General features: G+C 49.4%; 4 protein-coding genes across 4 annotated transcripts; 2 read left to right on the top strand and 2 right to left on the bottom strand.

Annotated features, from left to right (window-relative positions):
* Nucleotides 1-148: 148 nt before the first annotated feature.
* EI90DRAFT_1680749 (uncharacterized protein) lies at nt 149-985 on the top strand. Its single transcript, XM_039052025.1, has 2 exons — nt 149-193; nt 278-985. Exon 2 carries the CDS (start codon nt 331-333, stop codon nt 787-789), a length of 459 nt encoding a protein of 152 aa, XP_038913756.1. The 5' UTR covers nt 149-193; nt 278-330; the 3' UTR covers nt 790-985.
* Nucleotides 824-6,296, bottom strand: EI90DRAFT_3126783 (uncharacterized protein; the record flags this gene model as incomplete). Its single annotated transcript, XM_039063946.1, has 11 exons — nt 824-985; nt 1,042-1,188; nt 1,241-2,016; nt 2,069-3,058; nt 3,107-3,290; nt 3,347-3,433; nt 3,496-4,484; nt 4,535-4,844; nt 4,897-5,639; nt 5,696-6,041; nt 6,099-6,296. The coding sequence occupies 11 exons, from the start codon at nt 6,294-6,296 to the stop codon at nt 824-826; spliced, it is 4,932 nt and encodes a 1,643-aa protein (XP_038913755.1).
* Nucleotides 6,297-7,260: 964 nt separating this feature from the next.
* Nucleotides 7,261-7,522, bottom strand: EI90DRAFT_3066942 (uncharacterized protein). The gene has a single exon (XM_039060980.1). The coding sequence runs from the start codon at nt 7,497-7,499 to the stop codon at nt 7,299-7,301; it is 201 nt and encodes a 66-aa protein (XP_038913754.1). The 5' UTR covers nt 7,500-7,522; the 3' UTR covers nt 7,261-7,298.
* A 2,752-nt stretch (nt 7,523-10,274) lies between these two features.
* On the top strand, nt 10,275-15,141 carry EI90DRAFT_3066940 (uncharacterized protein). Its single transcript, XM_039060979.1, has 11 exons — nt 10,275-10,417; nt 10,499-11,044; nt 11,099-11,570; nt 11,634-11,828; nt 11,867-12,320; nt 12,375-12,541; nt 12,594-12,657; nt 12,711-13,824; nt 13,896-14,033; nt 14,093-14,506; nt 14,559-15,141. The coding sequence occupies exons 2-11, from the start codon at nt 10,519-10,521 to the stop codon at nt 14,939-14,941; spliced, it is 3,927 nt and encodes a 1,308-aa protein (XP_038913753.1). The 5' UTR covers nt 10,275-10,417; nt 10,499-10,518; the 3' UTR covers nt 14,942-15,141.
* The last annotated feature ends 1,763 nt before the right edge of the window (nt 15,142-16,904 follow it).

The raw sequence follows: 16,904 nt of genomic DNA, 5'->3' as shown, positions 1-16,904 counted from the left end.
CTTTAGCACTTGCGCTCGTAACGCCGGCCACAGGGAGATTAGAGATTAGATCGTTATTGTTGGTCGTACCAAACTGGTCGCTTCCGAAGAAGTCGCACTCCCTTCCACTGACTGTCCTGCCAAAGATGAATTGCCGGCTTCCATGACTAAGCGTTGCCTACTCTTTGTTTGCACTGAGGAAGTCAGAGTGTGTGTAAGTTGTTCAATACTTCGTCTGCGCTTCGATGCATCGACACTGCCAGGAAATTCTTTGCTCATTAGTCATCACTAAAAACAGATTACATTGGATACAATAGAGGAATAAATTTAGCCAACTGCGCTACAACGCTGATGATGAAAAAGCAAACATTGCATATGAACAAGCAAGCAAGGTCAGCAGCGAATTCCCGCAACGTGGGAAAGGTAGCAGGCTGGGGAGATTATCGACAGGGTGAGTCTACGATAGAGTTGAGGATTGGGGAGAACGTTTTGTTCTGGGAAGCAATGAAGGGTGTCGGTACAGAACGCGAAAGTGCAAATTGCTCCTTTCTAATTGAGTGGCGGGTGGGGAGCCATCCATTCACTCCAAGATGTCCTGCGTGTGGTGGTGGTGAATATCTAAGCATCCGGCCGGTACACATTGTGGGGAGAGATATAGCAACCAAACAAACTTGGCTTCGCATTGCTCAGGGGTTGCTGCTGACGGGTTGGGACCTTGGTAGAAATCACACTGACAGTTATAAAAGAGGCAACGGAAAAAACCTAGGCACCCAGCTGAACCTGGCAATGCATGTGGCAGCACTGTCATGATCCCCCTCTGGATTGCTAACAACCTCCGAATTCACTATACTGCATTGGATGATACATGGGCTGCCACTCGCTCTGATATTCTGTCTCGGACAGTGGACGCCATGTTGGGAGCAACTGGGCATCCGGACGTGTAGTGCCCGCTTCCTGAGCCTCCGAGATGCTCTTGCAGCAGTGAACAGAACATCCAACAGTTTTCCTGAAGCGATCGTGGTCTGAGCATGCTTCATAAGTGATATCAACGCAGCATCATACCTGCCAAATTGTATACTCCAACAGCTCTTCACAGATGATTCGAAGATAATCACCAAATTCGGCGAGAGAGGGTGGTCTTTTAAATTCTTGAATGTTTTCTTCTTGTGCCGCTCCTGCGAGGACTTCTTTACTTGCTGAGAGCTGAGCCTGTAGGCGTGTCAAAGGAATGTTCAGCAACAGTTTGACAACGAGCTCTCACTGTATCTCTGGCACGAGATTTGCCGAGTTGTCGTGCAAGTGAGAGAGGACCCAGTCCAGCTCTCCGTTCGATTCGCAGCCATACATCCCTTTTCCCGGGACGTCGTAGCTCTAAGATAAGGAAACGATGTAGGAGAATGGCCCGATACTGAGAATAGCAGGATGTGCTGACAATCCTGGCTGATTGAAGCGATAGGTGCTTTTCAATGACTTTCTCGCAAAGATCTTTGAGTAAGAATATCTCCCCAGCACTCCGGGTTGATAGAACCGAACCTTGGGTAAAAGTTGAAAAGTCAGAGATGGTGGAGAAGTTGGTGAAAACAGAAAAGGTAGTGGAGGTCCGCTTGAGAAAGGGCTGATCCGTGTTGATGCTCTCGTCATCCCCGATTGGCTCAGCATCTTGGACATCCCATCTGGATTCCGTCTCAAAGAAGGGAAGGGGTAGGAGACCTGTGTCGGTATTCTCGATTGAATCAATAGCATCTGGATTCCGTCTGGATTCCGTCTCGGGGGAACCTAGAGTGGGTTGCGGTTGAGGAGGTTGAGGTAGAAACTCTGTTCTCGGGGAAAGATCATGACAATGCCCCCAGGTTGCTTCGTTGCTCAGATCCACAACTTTTCGGATGTTGCACAGGGAAAGAAATGTGTGCGTCACATTTTTCGTTACTTCCTTTGCACTGCCGTTGATGACCCTCGCAGCGGCTCCGATCCAAACCTTGCTAGGAAACCCGATCCAATCATTCCCCTCGTCTAAATGGTGCAGAGTACCGATGCTAACTGTGTGATGTGTCTAATACATGTTTTCATATGAATGAAGCGAAGGACGAACCTGCGGCAAACCACAAGCTTGTTGTGTGATACTCCTGAGAATGACGGTGGATGATGCTGAACAACAGGGTGGAGAGGACAAAGTTGAGACTGCTACAACGAAGAGTCATGACGGGGCCATCTTCAGGGCCCCGAATTGCGTGGGCATGATATGAGAACGTGATAATGTCGCATGCGATGTCTTGGATAGTTCCACGTTCTTGCATGCTTGGGACCCTCTCAGCCCGTGCCCACACGATGCTGCCTGAACCCAGCCGCATGCGTAGCATGAGATAATCATGGGCCGCCATACTAGTTATGTTATCAGTGAGACGAGGTCCGCCAGATATCTGTTCCTGACTTATGCCATCACGGTGGTATAAAACAACATCGGTCACTTCAGCATCCCTAAGAAATGCTAATTCAGCTGGCTCATCGATGAGTGCTTGATGAAGGTCTGAAATTGCAAGCGATTGGGGCTGTGTGGAGTTAGCCATGGCATGGAAGGTGTGCTCCGTCAAGCTGGTAACCCCATCATCCTTGATTGGCTGGATAGCATCTAGAGCATTCCATCCGGATTCTGTCTCAAAGAAATCCGGAGTAAGTTGAGGTTGAAGCACAAGAGTGGGCTGAGGCATGAGAGTGGGTTGAGGCGTTGGGATGGGATGGGGCAGAAAATTGGGTTGAAATGGTCGAAGCAGAACCTCTGTTCCCGAGGTAGGATCATGATTATGCTCCCAAGCTCTCATCTGCTCCATCTCGCGGCCCTCATGTGCAGAAAGGTGTTCACTGAGACTCTGGTGGTTAGAACGATGCAAAAACGCTTCATACATCCTTTCGTGAAGGACTTCATGATAAGACTCATCAATGTTGGCTTCCGGAGGTGGAAGAACGGGTCGTCGAAGCTCCTGCACCAAACTTTGATAGAACAACTTGCAAGCCTCCCAGTTAACTGTGGCAACATCATCCCGGATGGCGTGGAACAACGGTAGAAGTTGTCGCAATCGGTAGTCTAGATGGTCTTTTAGCACACATTGCTAGGGGCGTGTCGTTGACGAACCTATCGGAGGAATTGTTGTCCGCGAGGGTTCGGAAAGGCGTTGCAGTGCGTCCTGTAGCCCTTCTGAACCTCCCACTAAATTTACAGCATGAGCCTGAATAAGTTCGAATTTCTTAAGGTACTTCCCGCAAAGGGTGCGGGCGATAGCATGGGAACTAGCAAAATCCCCTAGCTTTTCGCATTCCTGCACAGGAAAATATTAGGGTGTTCTCAGCGGAAGCATTCAGGGGAACAACTTACGCATGCCAGAAGGTAGAACGACTGGAATGCCTTCTGCCGAACCTTGTGGTTTTTATTCAGGCACTCCTCATTGACCCAGTCTTGGATCTGAATGTAGAATGATTCTCAGATCGTTTGAGACCAAATACATCAGCAAACTCCTTAATTACCTGTTTTGCCAAGGGAGAGAATAGTATCGAGTCCGATGCTTCTGGATCGTTTCGCCAGTCTATCAGCAATTTGACAGCACGAGGCATGGTAAGATGTTCGAGATCGTCTACCTCCTTCTCAAGCAAAGCCTTTGCTAACCCAAGGAGATCATTCGAGTCCATTTCGCCAATAGTCTTCCCCTTGATCTTTTGTTTCCCTGAAGCGCCGGGCGCGATGATCGACCCGGATCCATTGATTGCCAAGGGTCGCTTCCTCACAGGGAAAGGAGGTGAGGGTCTTGTCAGGGCCGATTCGGTCAGGGCATTCTGAATCTGCCATATCTCTTGACGACCGCTAAATGGTGGACTGCCCGAGAACTCGTCCACAAGTCTCAGGACCTCCGAGGTGAATGAACCGTCAAGGAATCCCAACAACACCCATGTGTGCAAGAATAACAAAACCCCGTCCTTGAGCTGTGCTCGATTACCCCCCCATATTGTCTCCAAGACCCGCAATAACTCCCCTGAAGAGACGGCAGACTTATGCCCAACGACTAATACTTTATAAACCTCGATATCATGGGTCACCACAACATCCTGCACCAGATCGATTCCGAGGTCTCTTGATACTATGATAGGCGGTGGATAGACAGAGCCATGATTGGAATGAATTTCCGTCGATGGGGAAGATGGCGGAAGGCTGCTTGGCAGAGTGGGCTGATGGTGAGGTATAAGTGTAGGTTGAGGTATTGAGATGGGATGAGGGAGAGGGTCGGGTTGAGGTGGGGGTCGAAGCAGAAACTCTGTTCCCGAGGGAGGATCACGACTATGCTCCCAAGTGGCTTCATTGCTCAGATCGACAACTTTTCGGAGAAACTCGTGGGTCACATTGTTCGTTACTTCCTTCATATTGCTGCCCACGATTCTTACAGCGGCATAAATCCAATCTTTGCTGGGAAGCTTGAACCAATCATTCCTATGGTCTAAATGACGCAGAGCACCGATGCTAACTGTATGCGGTGTCAACACACGTTCTCACACAAATGAAGCGAAGACGCACCTGCAGCGAACCACCAGCAGTTGAAACTTTTTGCATCATATTCCTGGGAGTGACCATGGATGATGCTAAATAACTGGGTGCAGTGGACCAATTTGACGTTGTGGCAACGGAGTATCATGATCGGGATATCTCCAGGGCCCCGAATAGCGGAGGGATAATATGAGAACTTGATATTATCCCATGCCGCCGAGCCCCTCGGAACCATTCCGATCCCGCGTTCTTGCGTGCTCGGAACCCTCTCAGCCCGTGCCAGCACAATGGCGCCTTGGCCTAGCCGGATGTGTAACATAAGATAATCATGGGCCCCCGTCTTAATTATCGTCAGCAAGATGAACTCTACCGCATATCGGTTCTCGACTCACGCCATCGCGGTGGTAACAAAGAACATTGATCACTTCGGCATCCCTGAGAAACGCTAATCCAGCCGACTCGTCGAGGAGTGCCTGGTGGACGTCTGAAACTGCAAGAGATGGGGGCTGATTGGAGTCAGCCATGGCGTGGAAGGTGTTCCCTGTCATCACAAAGCTTCTGCGAGGCTTGGCAAGGATAGGAGAGAACATAGCATCATCATTGATTAGCTCAATAGCATCGTGAGCATTCCCGGAATCTGTCTCAAAGGATCCCAGAGCGGGTTGAGGTTGAGCCACTGGCTGGATCAAAGGGGATACTGGATAAAGCGACGTGCCGGTATTGGAGAGCGCACCTGGCGTGATTTGGGGCAGAGTGGAATCAGGTCGAGCGGAATCAGTCAGAGCGGAATCAGTCAGAGTGGAATCAGTCAGAGTGGATTCATCCAGAGTAGATTCAGGCAAAGTGGACAAAACGGGTTGAAACAATAGAGCCGGTCGAGTCGGAATGTGTTGACGAGGGCGCTGGGGAAGAAATTCCGCTGTTGGAGGATGATCACGACGAGGCTCCCACGTTGCTTCATTGCCGAGATCGGCAGCGCTCCGAACGTCCCACGTGGAGAAGAATTCGAGCGTCACTCGCTTCGTTATCTCCTTCGTATCGCGCACGGCTTTTGCAGCGGCTTTGATATAATTCTTGTTGGGGAACTGGATCGAATCGTTATTCTGGTCCAAATGACGTAGGGCGCCGATGCTAACTGCAGGGGATACCCAGTCAGATGTTTCCTCGCAAGAAAAGAAAGGGAGGATGCACCTATGGCAAACCACCAACGGTTAAAGCTTGTTGGGTGGTAGTGCCGAGAGTGATCGTGGGTGATGTTGAATACGTGGGCAGCATGGATAAACTTGACGTTATTGCAGTAGAGCTTCACGATGGGGACATCGACATCGTTCAGTCCCCGGATCGCCGCGATATGATATGAGAACTTGATGTTGTCCCAAGCCACATACACCCTTCGAATGACGTCAATAATACTACGTCCTTCGGTGCTCGGGACCCTCTCAGCGCATGCCCATACGACGGTGCTCGCTCCACGTGCTTGGCTGTATGACGAAAGTAGCCGCATGTTTAACATCAGATAGTATTCACGGCCTCTCGACTTAATCATGTCGTCAGTGATACAGAGGTCCCCACTCGATATTCATCCCCAACTTACGCCATTGCGGCGGTAACAAAAAACCTCGGATACTTCAGCATCCCTGAGAGGAGCTAATCCTGCCGATTCATCGATCAGTGCCTGATAGACGTCCGAGACGGCCAAGGATGGGGGGTTCTCGGCGTCAGCCATAGCGTGGAAGGTGTCCTCCGTCATTACGGTGCCCCTACGGGGCGCGGTAGGGGTATGAGAGGGCATGGTGACCAGGGAATGCTGGAACACCCAAAGGGGAACGGGTTGTGCTGGTGTTTATCAGGTATAGACGTGGAAAGTGGTGGTACAAAGTGGTAACACTGTTATCGCTACGAGAGAGTCGATGAGAGACAAGAGTGGGTGATGCCTCTCCGATCCTAATAAGGGACAAGCACAGGATATCGTTGGGCCATGCATGGGATTATGCAAACACTCGCCGAATATGGTTCTTTCAATGTGTGAGCTGCGACAACTACGAGATGAACAGAGCGCTATAGAGTTCCGAGCCATACAAATTCGGTGACATTTTCTTCAACCGATGTATGCAACCCGTGATTGATGATCAAACGGACTAATCCAGCCTCAGGAACGGCCCGATAGATGTGAAACTACGAATATCACTACCTCATTAGAAAAGGATCTTAATAAAGCCCCACAAGCGAAGTCACAGCCCATGAACAGCCCATTTATCCTCCAGCTTCGCACAGCCCAGCCCGGGGCCCGGGCCCCTGCCATTGTTGGGCTGTAGGCCTTGTTTGATTCACGTAGGCGCGTTGGAAGGATGGAAATGTCCGATTCGCGGGAAAATTGGCTACATGCCTATGCAGTCGGAGGCGCTTGCAACAATTTACGCTAACGCAATTTGACGGTTGGGGTTCATTCGTAACAGTGGAAGCCTCTACCTGACTGCTCGGTCAGTTGATCTGGAGCGTGTGCGTTTGAATTTCCCGGTTGATTGTCCTCGGATGGTGTTGAGGCACCCACTGTAGCGCCTTTCCCGTACGGTCTTGTGTGATTGGCGTAGGTGCAACTATAACAGTGTGTTGGGAGTATAGAAATGATCAATTTATGGAAAAATCAGGGCTCTTGGTAATTATATGCTTAATCCTAGGACGAGGCACTCACAAATATCCTTCGCAATGGCGGCAGTTGATTGGTCCATGGACCCTGTATGTAGCTCGCTTGTAATCCCCCGCAATCGATACAGAGAAGGGCCGTTCAAAGTGATCAGAACTTTAAAAACTTGAGGAGCGAATAACATGCCAGAGATGGGGAGCCTTTGGGAAGGCACAGACGTTTCTCCTTTATGGCCCATTGCGGCGGCGGCGGCGGAGCCTCATGCAGGCCAAAGCTCCAAACCATAAAACCTAGTCCCAGGGTTATCTTGTTGGTGCTCGTTAGTATCGGCCGGAGCACACCAATTACCATTAGCCGGACAGTGGAGGACCGTGAGCGTGCTTGGACAGAAAACCGATAAAAGAAAGTGGACAAAGGAGACTAGCTGACGGTGAGAATGACCTAATGTTAGTTTGAGAGCCTTGGACAATCGCAGGAGCGCACTTGACCAGTAGAATTTCCGGTGGCCACGATATTTGGAGAGATCAATTTAAGCAAATATTAATCCAGTGATGGCATTAGTATCGGAAGCAGCTTCTCTATGCCATGCAAGCACAAAGCGGTCAGGGTTTTAATGTAGAATCTTACCCCACGCGAAGCACAAAGCCTGACCATTGCTGCTTCTTATCAACCCTTAAAGAACCATGGGCTCTCATTTGGAACAAGAACCACGAACCGCGGCAGGTGCGGGGTGCGGGATAGCTCGTAGGCGTGGCGTTCAAGACACAATAAATTCGGTCGACTCCGCCACAATACAACCAAGGCATGACTTAAAAGTCATCTTCGTTAGACTGCCAAATGAAATAAAAAATAACCAAAACTGCCACGGGAATGCCGGAAACAGGGTGCCTCAAGCTTGTCAGTGCAGGAACAGCTTTACGAAGCCTGGTGACTAATAAACTCCAGAACGGCCAAATAAATCGAGGGGATGTAATTGAACATCCAGACTGCTGAGCGCAGAAGCAGAGAATCCAGGGTGGCAGAGAACCGCGAAAGACGAGTGAAAGGAAAATAAGATGCTGCAAGGGCTCATCTTGCTGCAAATGTCCCCGCCACCGTGTTCGAGCCCAGCGGCCTGGAAGGTGCGGTTAAGGATCTATTGAACCAATGTGTTGACACCCTAAGCAAGGGCTTCTACTTCGAAGCTGGGGTCATTCAGGGTGGGTGGAATCATATATCGAATGGTCGGACTGAAAGACGCCTAACTCCAAAGAGGCAACACATGAACGGGCCACGCACGGAAGCGAGAATGAACTGTTTCTCGCATTCCAATGACGTGCGCATCAGAGTTAAAGCTTGCGCAAAGCCTAAGGTTGAAGCATATGTGCATATGCTACAGGAGGCCAGGCCCGAGAACCAAGCTGCCGGCAAGCTACTTGCATCCTACATCCTAAGAACACGTGAAAGAATGCGCGCACCCCTACTAGTACTAGTAAGCAGCAGCATGCATCAATCTTTCATCGACATTTCTCCTGTCGGATAAACAGACATCGATTTTCCATCGCAGAAAGAGCTGGGATTGCATGGTACTTATATTTCCGACGGCGGAAAGGCTGCGGAAATCTTTGGCCTGAACGCTAGTGCCTTTGATTGTCGAGTGTTCCCTTGCAGATGGAGGGAACAGGGGGATGTAATATTCTACCTGACAGCAACCGATCAATGTGGCTGTGCAGACCTGCATGCAGAGAGGGTATTTTGTTGCAGGCAGCAATTAATGTAGCAAAGATCATCGGTGCATGCATTGAATTGTTTGAAAACTGCAATGAAGACCTGAGGCCCCAGAAGTTAGCCAGAATGACTTGATACATCAGTGCGAGCGTAGACTCGTTGAGGGGTTGGTCATGCACAGCCTCGATTTGGCCTGACAGGACTCAGGGGACGCATGAAGAGCCCTGAGACCAACGTTTGGGGGGGTGGATGGAGCCATCACCACCGAAGTTTAGTTGATCAACATGCATTGCTCAACCGACATCTCCAGGTTAATGTTGCACTGCAACATTAAATCACTCATCCAAAGAGGAAGAGACATTCGATCGACTTAATGGAGCCCTGAGTCCAGTCATCGTCAGAGAAGCTTGTGGAGATACTGAGCAGATCGACCGACACGAAGCACTGATCAAGAGCCCCCGCAGATGGAATATGTTGACATAAACAGCTCAGATTCCAGATGAAATGTCTGAACCGAAGGCCCTCCGTTGCTACCACGTTCTGGCAACCAGGCAGATCACGATATATATGTTATATTGTATATATAACAATATAACAAATCTAATTTGGACAACTTGCGCTACAATACAGCTAGAGACCTCGTTGACCAATGAGAAACTGAACATAGGAACTGCCATCATCGACGTCACGAGGCTAAGTCTTGAAGGTCGTCATGGCGATTTGAGCAAGGAGATGCAAGTTATGACTGTCATATGTAGAGGCTGGTAACTTGCCTAGGCTGTCATCCGCGTGTATACCCACTATGTACATTTCGCAAGAGCCCTATGATGCCAGAAGTGAAGGCCAGATTTCAGAGAATAACACACCGAAAAATTTTTGGCAACACATCTACTACAGCAGCTGGATAAAAGCGTTTAAGGACAACTGCACATGTGCAGCCCGGAGACGACGCTATATGAGAGTTTACGATCATGTGGATGTACATCAATATTGTGTGTATTGATGCAAGGAAGATCCATTGAAAATTTGCTAGTAACCAGCGACCAAAGATTTAAGCCACAGTTGCAGGGTTTGATGCCAGCCATGATAAAAAATTAATCAGAGACAGAGCGAAGAGTGGGTTCCGAGATAGGAATTAACAACTGGATAGTAGGCCCAACATGATGATAGCAACAGCTTTTCGGATATAGACACATGTACAGTGCCAAAAAAACTGATCGAACTGACCTCGGAGAAAGCTTCGGTCTCTCAACAATCAAGTAACCTTGACCTTAAGAAAACGCCTTTCCCGGAAACAGCACGCAACGGACATACACTGGCCTCTTCACTACGGAGTGATCCTTAAGCGCTGCAGAAGGCGGCGGTTAGAACATCGGAGGCGCGGCAGTCACTGTGTTCGCGCCAACAGCAACGCGTTTTCGGATCCAAATTCAAGCCATCTTCGCACAACCACAGCGTTCACGAGCGACTCCCCAAATTCTTTCCGATTCCCCTGCGCGTCGGGCGCGGCTTTGACTTGTGTTTAGGTGTCAGTTAGATCAAGGGCATCACAGAGATTGTTTGTACGTTGCCATTAATCCGCGTTTGGATTAAGTAATTAGCCTTGACAGATCATCTTTGCGTCCACATCGCTTCGTCTCCAGCTACAGCTTGCTACCTGCATATGCCCCCTTCTACTGCCTCACCAGCCGAGGGGAGGCGTGGCTCAGGTGCAGCCGAACAGTCCACACCACAAGCCAATCGCACATATACGAACATGGCATCTACGCCCTCCACGCGCACTGTCGCTGCACAGGCCAGCAGCTCTAGCCTAGCTGCTGCTCAGGGATCACCGAGTAGCCATAGGACAGTTTCCTCGCAAGCAATCACCGTGGAGTCCGCTCTTGCTGTGGCAAATGGCTCTCATCAAACGGCACTTGAAAAGCTCGTGTCTGAGCGTAATTCACTCCAAAATGAGAATGCTTTGCTGTGGAAGCACCTCGAAAAGACAAAGTCTACTGCCGTATTGTTTAAAAAAGATCTTGATCGCATTCGTGCGGAACGGGATCGACTGTTGAGCATACTCGAGGGATTCAAAGATGAGCGCCGCCAACTTCCTGCCGACTACCGGGCGTCCAGCGATGATAGCTTAGCCACACGACAAGATAACGAAAAGCCTGACTCTGGTGAAAAGCATCAGTCCGATCCAGGTGCCGATCCATCAGCCCACGTTCCAGCAACAACCCTAATTGCAAATTCCGTAGATGCCTCAGCGTCTTCGTCTACCACCAAAGAAGAGCCAATAGAGTCCCTCTCAGCTCTCGCCCCGTCTTCCCGTTCCCCTGCTCGAATTACGTCGGACGTTGCCACCCGGGACTCCGCAGAGAATAATCCCTCCGAACTAAGACTATTTCCTCAATCCACTGCCGCTCCTCCCCCAGCAAAGAACGACCGCACGAACCTTAAGCCTCCCAGGACACCTCCTCAAGTGGTCTCAGAGGTTTCGGACCGGCCTCCAGTTCCTGTTATACTGACGCCCTCAAAAAGCTCAAGTGAACCAACACCAAGACCAAACCAGTCACCTAGCGATGTGCACTCTCCTCTCGGCCCCGGAACTTCGGGAAAAGGCGTACCTACAGCTACTACTTCGATCAATCTTATGCTAACCGCTCCTGATAATGGTGGGAGAAGGCCCTCTCGTGAGAGCCGAATTACCTTCCCTGATGAACCCACGCGGTATATTTCATTTACGCCTGCTTCCCCGACCACGTCATCAACTTATCCCAACTTTTTCTTTAGATTTGGATCTAGTGTGAAACAAGAGCAAACAACAAGCATTACTGGACAGAGAAGCGGCAAACTAGATTCACACCCTGAAGAGGAGACTGAGAGCAGAGTTGAAGGTCCTACCTTGATCCCGTTTCCCAGACCCACGATCACCTCATCTCAACCAACCAACGATCTTTCCCATGACCAGCTGATACGCCACCCCGAGTCGATCCCCAAGACCCCCAAGCTGATGAGTTAGGGAGGCTTGCAGGTCCCTCTAATGTTATCGACACGGTGAAAGCTCAGCCATCCTCAGATACCCTTGACACATACCCTAATGCAGCACCGATCGTGGAGTCCGTTCCCGAAGTACCGGTATCACCTCCTGAGCCAACTCCAGCACTTACTCCCGAACAGAACCGGTTCGAATACAAGGCCGCCAAGCTCCTCCCTGAGGAAGTGGGGAGCACGGTCATCAAGGTAGAAGGATCCACGATTCGACCCAATGACCGAGGGAAGGAGGTCGTGTCATTCATCATTTTTGTCGCACCGAAGGGGAAAGAGCCCTGGAAAGTTGAGAAGCTTTACAGCGACGTGCTGACACTCGATGCGAGAATCCGGGCGGCTGTAGGGAAGACTCAGAGTAAGAAAATGGGCGCTTTGCCAGAAAATAGACTGTTCAAAGACAATGCTCCCGCCAAAGTTGACCAGAGGAAGGTGGGTATATTCCTTATCGAAACGAAGACTTATGTTCCAACTGGTACGATCCAGGCTGCCTTGGAGGTCTATTTCCAAACTCTGGTTAGCGCCGGCTTTCGCAGGAAGGATGATATTTGCATGTTTTTCAGCACTGGTATCGTTCGACCTGAGAGGGCTCCCGTTCACGTTCTTGGTCACAAGGAAGGCTATCTCACTAAGCGTGGAAAGAACTTCGGCGGGTAAGTGATTCAGATGCAAGTGCTCCTTTACATCCCAAGCGATTCTCTTCAGGTTTCTGCGCTGGAAAACAAGGTACTTCGTCCTTCAAGGCGCCACACTTGAATATTACGAAAGCGTAGGTAGTGTGATAACTCAGTGCAGCGTCACACTAAGTTTTACGTCTTTTAGCGCGGTGGCCAACACCTTGGGTCTATTTATCTGGGAGGCGCCCAGATCGGCCGTCAGCAGCAGCGCTCAGGGATACCTTCAGATGACGATAACGCGTTTAGGCATGCATTCCTTATTATCGAGGGGAAGAAACAGTCCAGCAGTTCTGTCCGACATGTCTTGTGTGGTGAAAGCGATACAGATCGAGAATGTTGGATCGATGCCCTGTCTATGGCAGTGGCCGTGGAGGATGATCGGCTGAACACAGCGCCGCAACCGACGTCTGTCAATACCGGCCTCATGCAAAGACCTGCAACAACTCGCAGTTCGACGAGCTCTTCTGTTGTGTCTCCTACTGACTTACCCACTGCGAAACCCACTGCCCGCCGTGCCGCCTCACGAGATGACATGAATAATGTCCGCGAAATGGGGAATGGTTCTAGCGTTGATCTCCCTGCTACCGCTATGCCTGTACCTGACAGCAATACCGTGGTTCGGAAGATAATGGGTAAAGGAAATGGCAGCAGTGTTCCTTTCTCGAGTTCGATGCCAACAAGTTTAGACCATCTTTCCCAAAATGGGCAGATACCACGAGCAAGCTCAGAACTGGGACATTATCCTGACATGGCTGACAACCGCCCGAACCCATCCGCTCCACGACCTCGAGTAGCCTCTTATAACCCTGCCATGTCTGGCTCCAAGTCATCGCTTGGTGGTTCAAGAGACCTGTCTCTTGACAGCGGCGTCACAACCACAACTAGCTCTAAGGGAAAGGTAATATCGATATCGGGGCCATCTAACGGCATGCCCATACCTCCAGGGTATAGCTTTGGTGTAAAGGACTCAGCTGCTGGCGAAACAAATAACGAGAGGGAACGCAAAGTCAAGTCTGGCATTTTCACAAGACTGACGAAGGGTATACACGGGTCGTTGCAGCCTCAAGTTGCTCCACGTGCCGTTTTTGGTGTCGTTCTTCCTGATGCCCTGGCCGTGTCCCAGATCGCAAACCTTCCGGCTGTTGCTTTCCGGTGCATACAGTATCTTGAGGCCCAACATGCCGAACAAGAGGAAGGTATCTATCGACTGAGCGGCAGCTCAGCCGCCATGAAGTCGTTGAAAGAGCGTTTTAATGCTGGTGGGTGTTGTGTCAGTTATACACAAGTAATGAATCATCATTCACTCATCTCCGAATCTCCTCGCCGGCAGAGGGTGACATTGATTTAATGACCCAGGACGAATTTTATGATCTTCATGCTATTTCCGGATTACTCAAAACCTATATCAGAGAGATACCTGGAACAATCCTCTCCCATCAACTCCACTTCCGCTTCCTCCGCAACGTCGGTAGGTATAGTTGTCTGAAATTACGCTCCGCTAAAGGCTCAACTTCTTCCCGTCTGCAGATTTTGCGGAAGAGGAGGAAAAGATAGCCGACTTGCAGACGCTTGTGGCTATGCTTCCTTTCCCAAACTATTGTCTTCTTCGGGCCGTCATAGCACACCTTATTCTTATTGTTCAACATGCGACAGTGAATAGGATGACTATGAGAAACGTGGGAATAATTCTAAGCCCAACTCTCCAAGTCCCAGCCGGCGTGCTTTCTCTAATGCTCTCCGAGTTTCAGCGTGTGTTCAACGTTGATGGCGACTTCGTCGAGACTGGGTTCAATGAACCTTCTGGTCCACTAGAAACTTTAGAAGTAGTGCCACGACTGAGAGATCAGTCTACTGCGATTCACCCAAGCAAGCGTAATTCTCTGAACTACGCCGAAAGCTCCGCAGATCGCTTACTTGGCTTAGCAGGTCGTACTCTTACTGGTATGTGTTGCAATCCTTATTCCTCAGGGCTCCGTTCTGAATCCCCCCACAGCAGCGGACGAAGGCGACTCTGATGAGGAGCCAGAGTCAATCATCCAAGAGGATAGTGGCACGGAAACCGATGCCACCCAATCCGTTTTAGGTTCCGATGACATTGACGAACCCGCCGACAACGCGCCTGGTCTGGTCATAACCTCGTCCCCCGATACTCCGAACCCTAACTCCTATAGACCTTCCATCGAAATCACAAATTTGATCAGTGGCACACCAACCAAGGTGCGGACGACACACTCCGCTGCTGTTGCTGCCACTCGCGGTTTACACATACGCACGGAACGGGCTCGGAGTCAATTGCTTCCTGGACCATCACTCCCTTCCTCGCCTCGTCCGAACGCTTCTCCTCGGCCCATGCCGCGCAGCGGTGCTAGCCCATAACTGGAATGTCGGAATCGGTGACAACATATGGTTTGCACAGTTTCTTGTACATTTCCAGCATATTTTTATAATACCAGTATGGCCTATTCTTGTATCAAGCCGGATTTTTCTTCATTTTTTTCGGTACTTGGAGGAGTGCTGGTGACCACCTATGATCTCTTGTCACCTTGTTTATTGCTTTCTGCCTGAATGTAAATGCGTATCGAAGCCTACTTTGGCGATCGAAAGGCTAACTTAAATTTTCGGGTCGCGATGCCCCCTTCATTATTAGAGCTAAGCCGCTCTTACCTACAACTTGTCGGTAATTAATTGCACGCTCCTCGCAACTACTATACTGTTTCTCCTTCACACTCCGATACATCCATGTATCTCATACTCAGTGTGATTTATATGCACCGGGGATGCGAGAAACAGATTTATGTTGATGCGCCTGATCGTCCATCATTCCTAAAACTCTCTATTCCCACATTGAAGAATAATCCCTCCAGTAAAGAAGAATCCGGTATCCTGGAATGAGTTCATCGATGAGTCCCAGGCAACAACTCCCCTAAGGCCCCTCTGCTGCCACGCCAGTTTGAGCAATTTGTACATAGGTCTTGTAATGTTAACCCCATGCAGCCGTTGTAATTGCCATCATATATATTCAATCTTCTGGTGGCAGCATTGAGATCGACAATTTTAACGCCCGGCGCTCAAATAGATGGTACAACCTGATAGGGAGCTTCTGAGCCACCTTCAAAACCGCAGGGAGATGTTACAGCGGCCGTCATAAAAAAACGGGAATCCAGAATGTGACGTGACAACTTGTTATCACGTGATTGTCCAAAAATGGTAGGAAATCAGGTACAAATTAGGGGTCAATATAATTCTGAATTAGCGCGTAACACCTAAAGTGGCAACCGGGCCGTCTGCATCCGCCATGTGCTCTTGGGCACCTGTGGTGTTTGCCCATAGCGGTGAACAGCACTCAATGGCATTCATTTTTTTTAAATTTATACTCATCAGCAGTGCCACTGGATAAGCACCAAAATTGGCAATGTGAAATTGTATTGATGCCTAATTTGTACTTGATGTCCTGCCATTTTTTCTGGACAATCACGTGATGACCCTTGTCACGCATCACATTCTGGATTCCTGTTTTTTATGATGGCCGCTGTAATGAGGTCTATTGATGGGAAGGGGTTGACTGCAGCGTATCCCACTATACCATACTCTAGATGCATCTGCAAGGCCTATCAATGGGGAGATAAATGATACCCTATGTGAGAAAATGTGTACATATGTGAAAGGTTTCTTACTTGTTTTGGGGATGGTACGTTCCGTTCCCCCATTCGCCTCAGGCCTCAGTTAGTCCATCTAGTTATATGCTTTTAGTTGCTGTATATTGACAGGGTAGAAGTAAAGGCTGATCCCCCTTTTACAGCTACCCCGAGGGTTTATATACATTCTAATGCATTCTCGGCACAAATAAATAGAGAAGCTTCCGTGACGCTAAATTAGCGTCGCGACATAATTACAACATCAATTGATGTTGTGGGCGGAATATAGACATGGGCCGGGGCCTCACATCCTCCTCCCTTGCAATATTAGATCGCAGACAGGGTACAAGCATATACACAAGGGGAAAACAAGCATTTTAAGGAAATAAAATTTTGACGTTCTACATACAAAGGATGTATGCAAACGGGGGCACACTCATTGCAGGAGGCTATAATAGTAGTTTGTAGGCAAAGCCCACTTAGAGTTTCTCCTGGAACATATGCACCCAGATCTCGATGACAGGGTTGTCAACGATGAAGCAACTTTCTCGTTGCTGTGAGTTCAGGGAATTATAAGAAGGAAAAATGGCTTCAACACCGTTGAGGATAAGTCATTAAATACCATCGTCGATAGCGACGATGTTGAAAGTTGAGGTCATCGATGGCAGAATCGTTGTCGACGAAGAGGAAAGTGAATAATCAAC

Source organism: Cantharellus anzutake (genome assembly GCF_015039405.1).
Source record: "Cantharellus anzutake strain C23 chromosome Unknown EI90scaffold_39, whole genome shotgun sequence".
NCBI classification, from domain to species: Eukaryota; Fungi; Basidiomycota; class Agaricomycetes; order Cantharellales; family Hydnaceae; genus Cantharellus; species Cantharellus anzutake.
The sequence above is the reverse complement of the archived record's forward strand: the minus strand, read 5'-3'. Positions and strand labels throughout refer to the sequence as shown.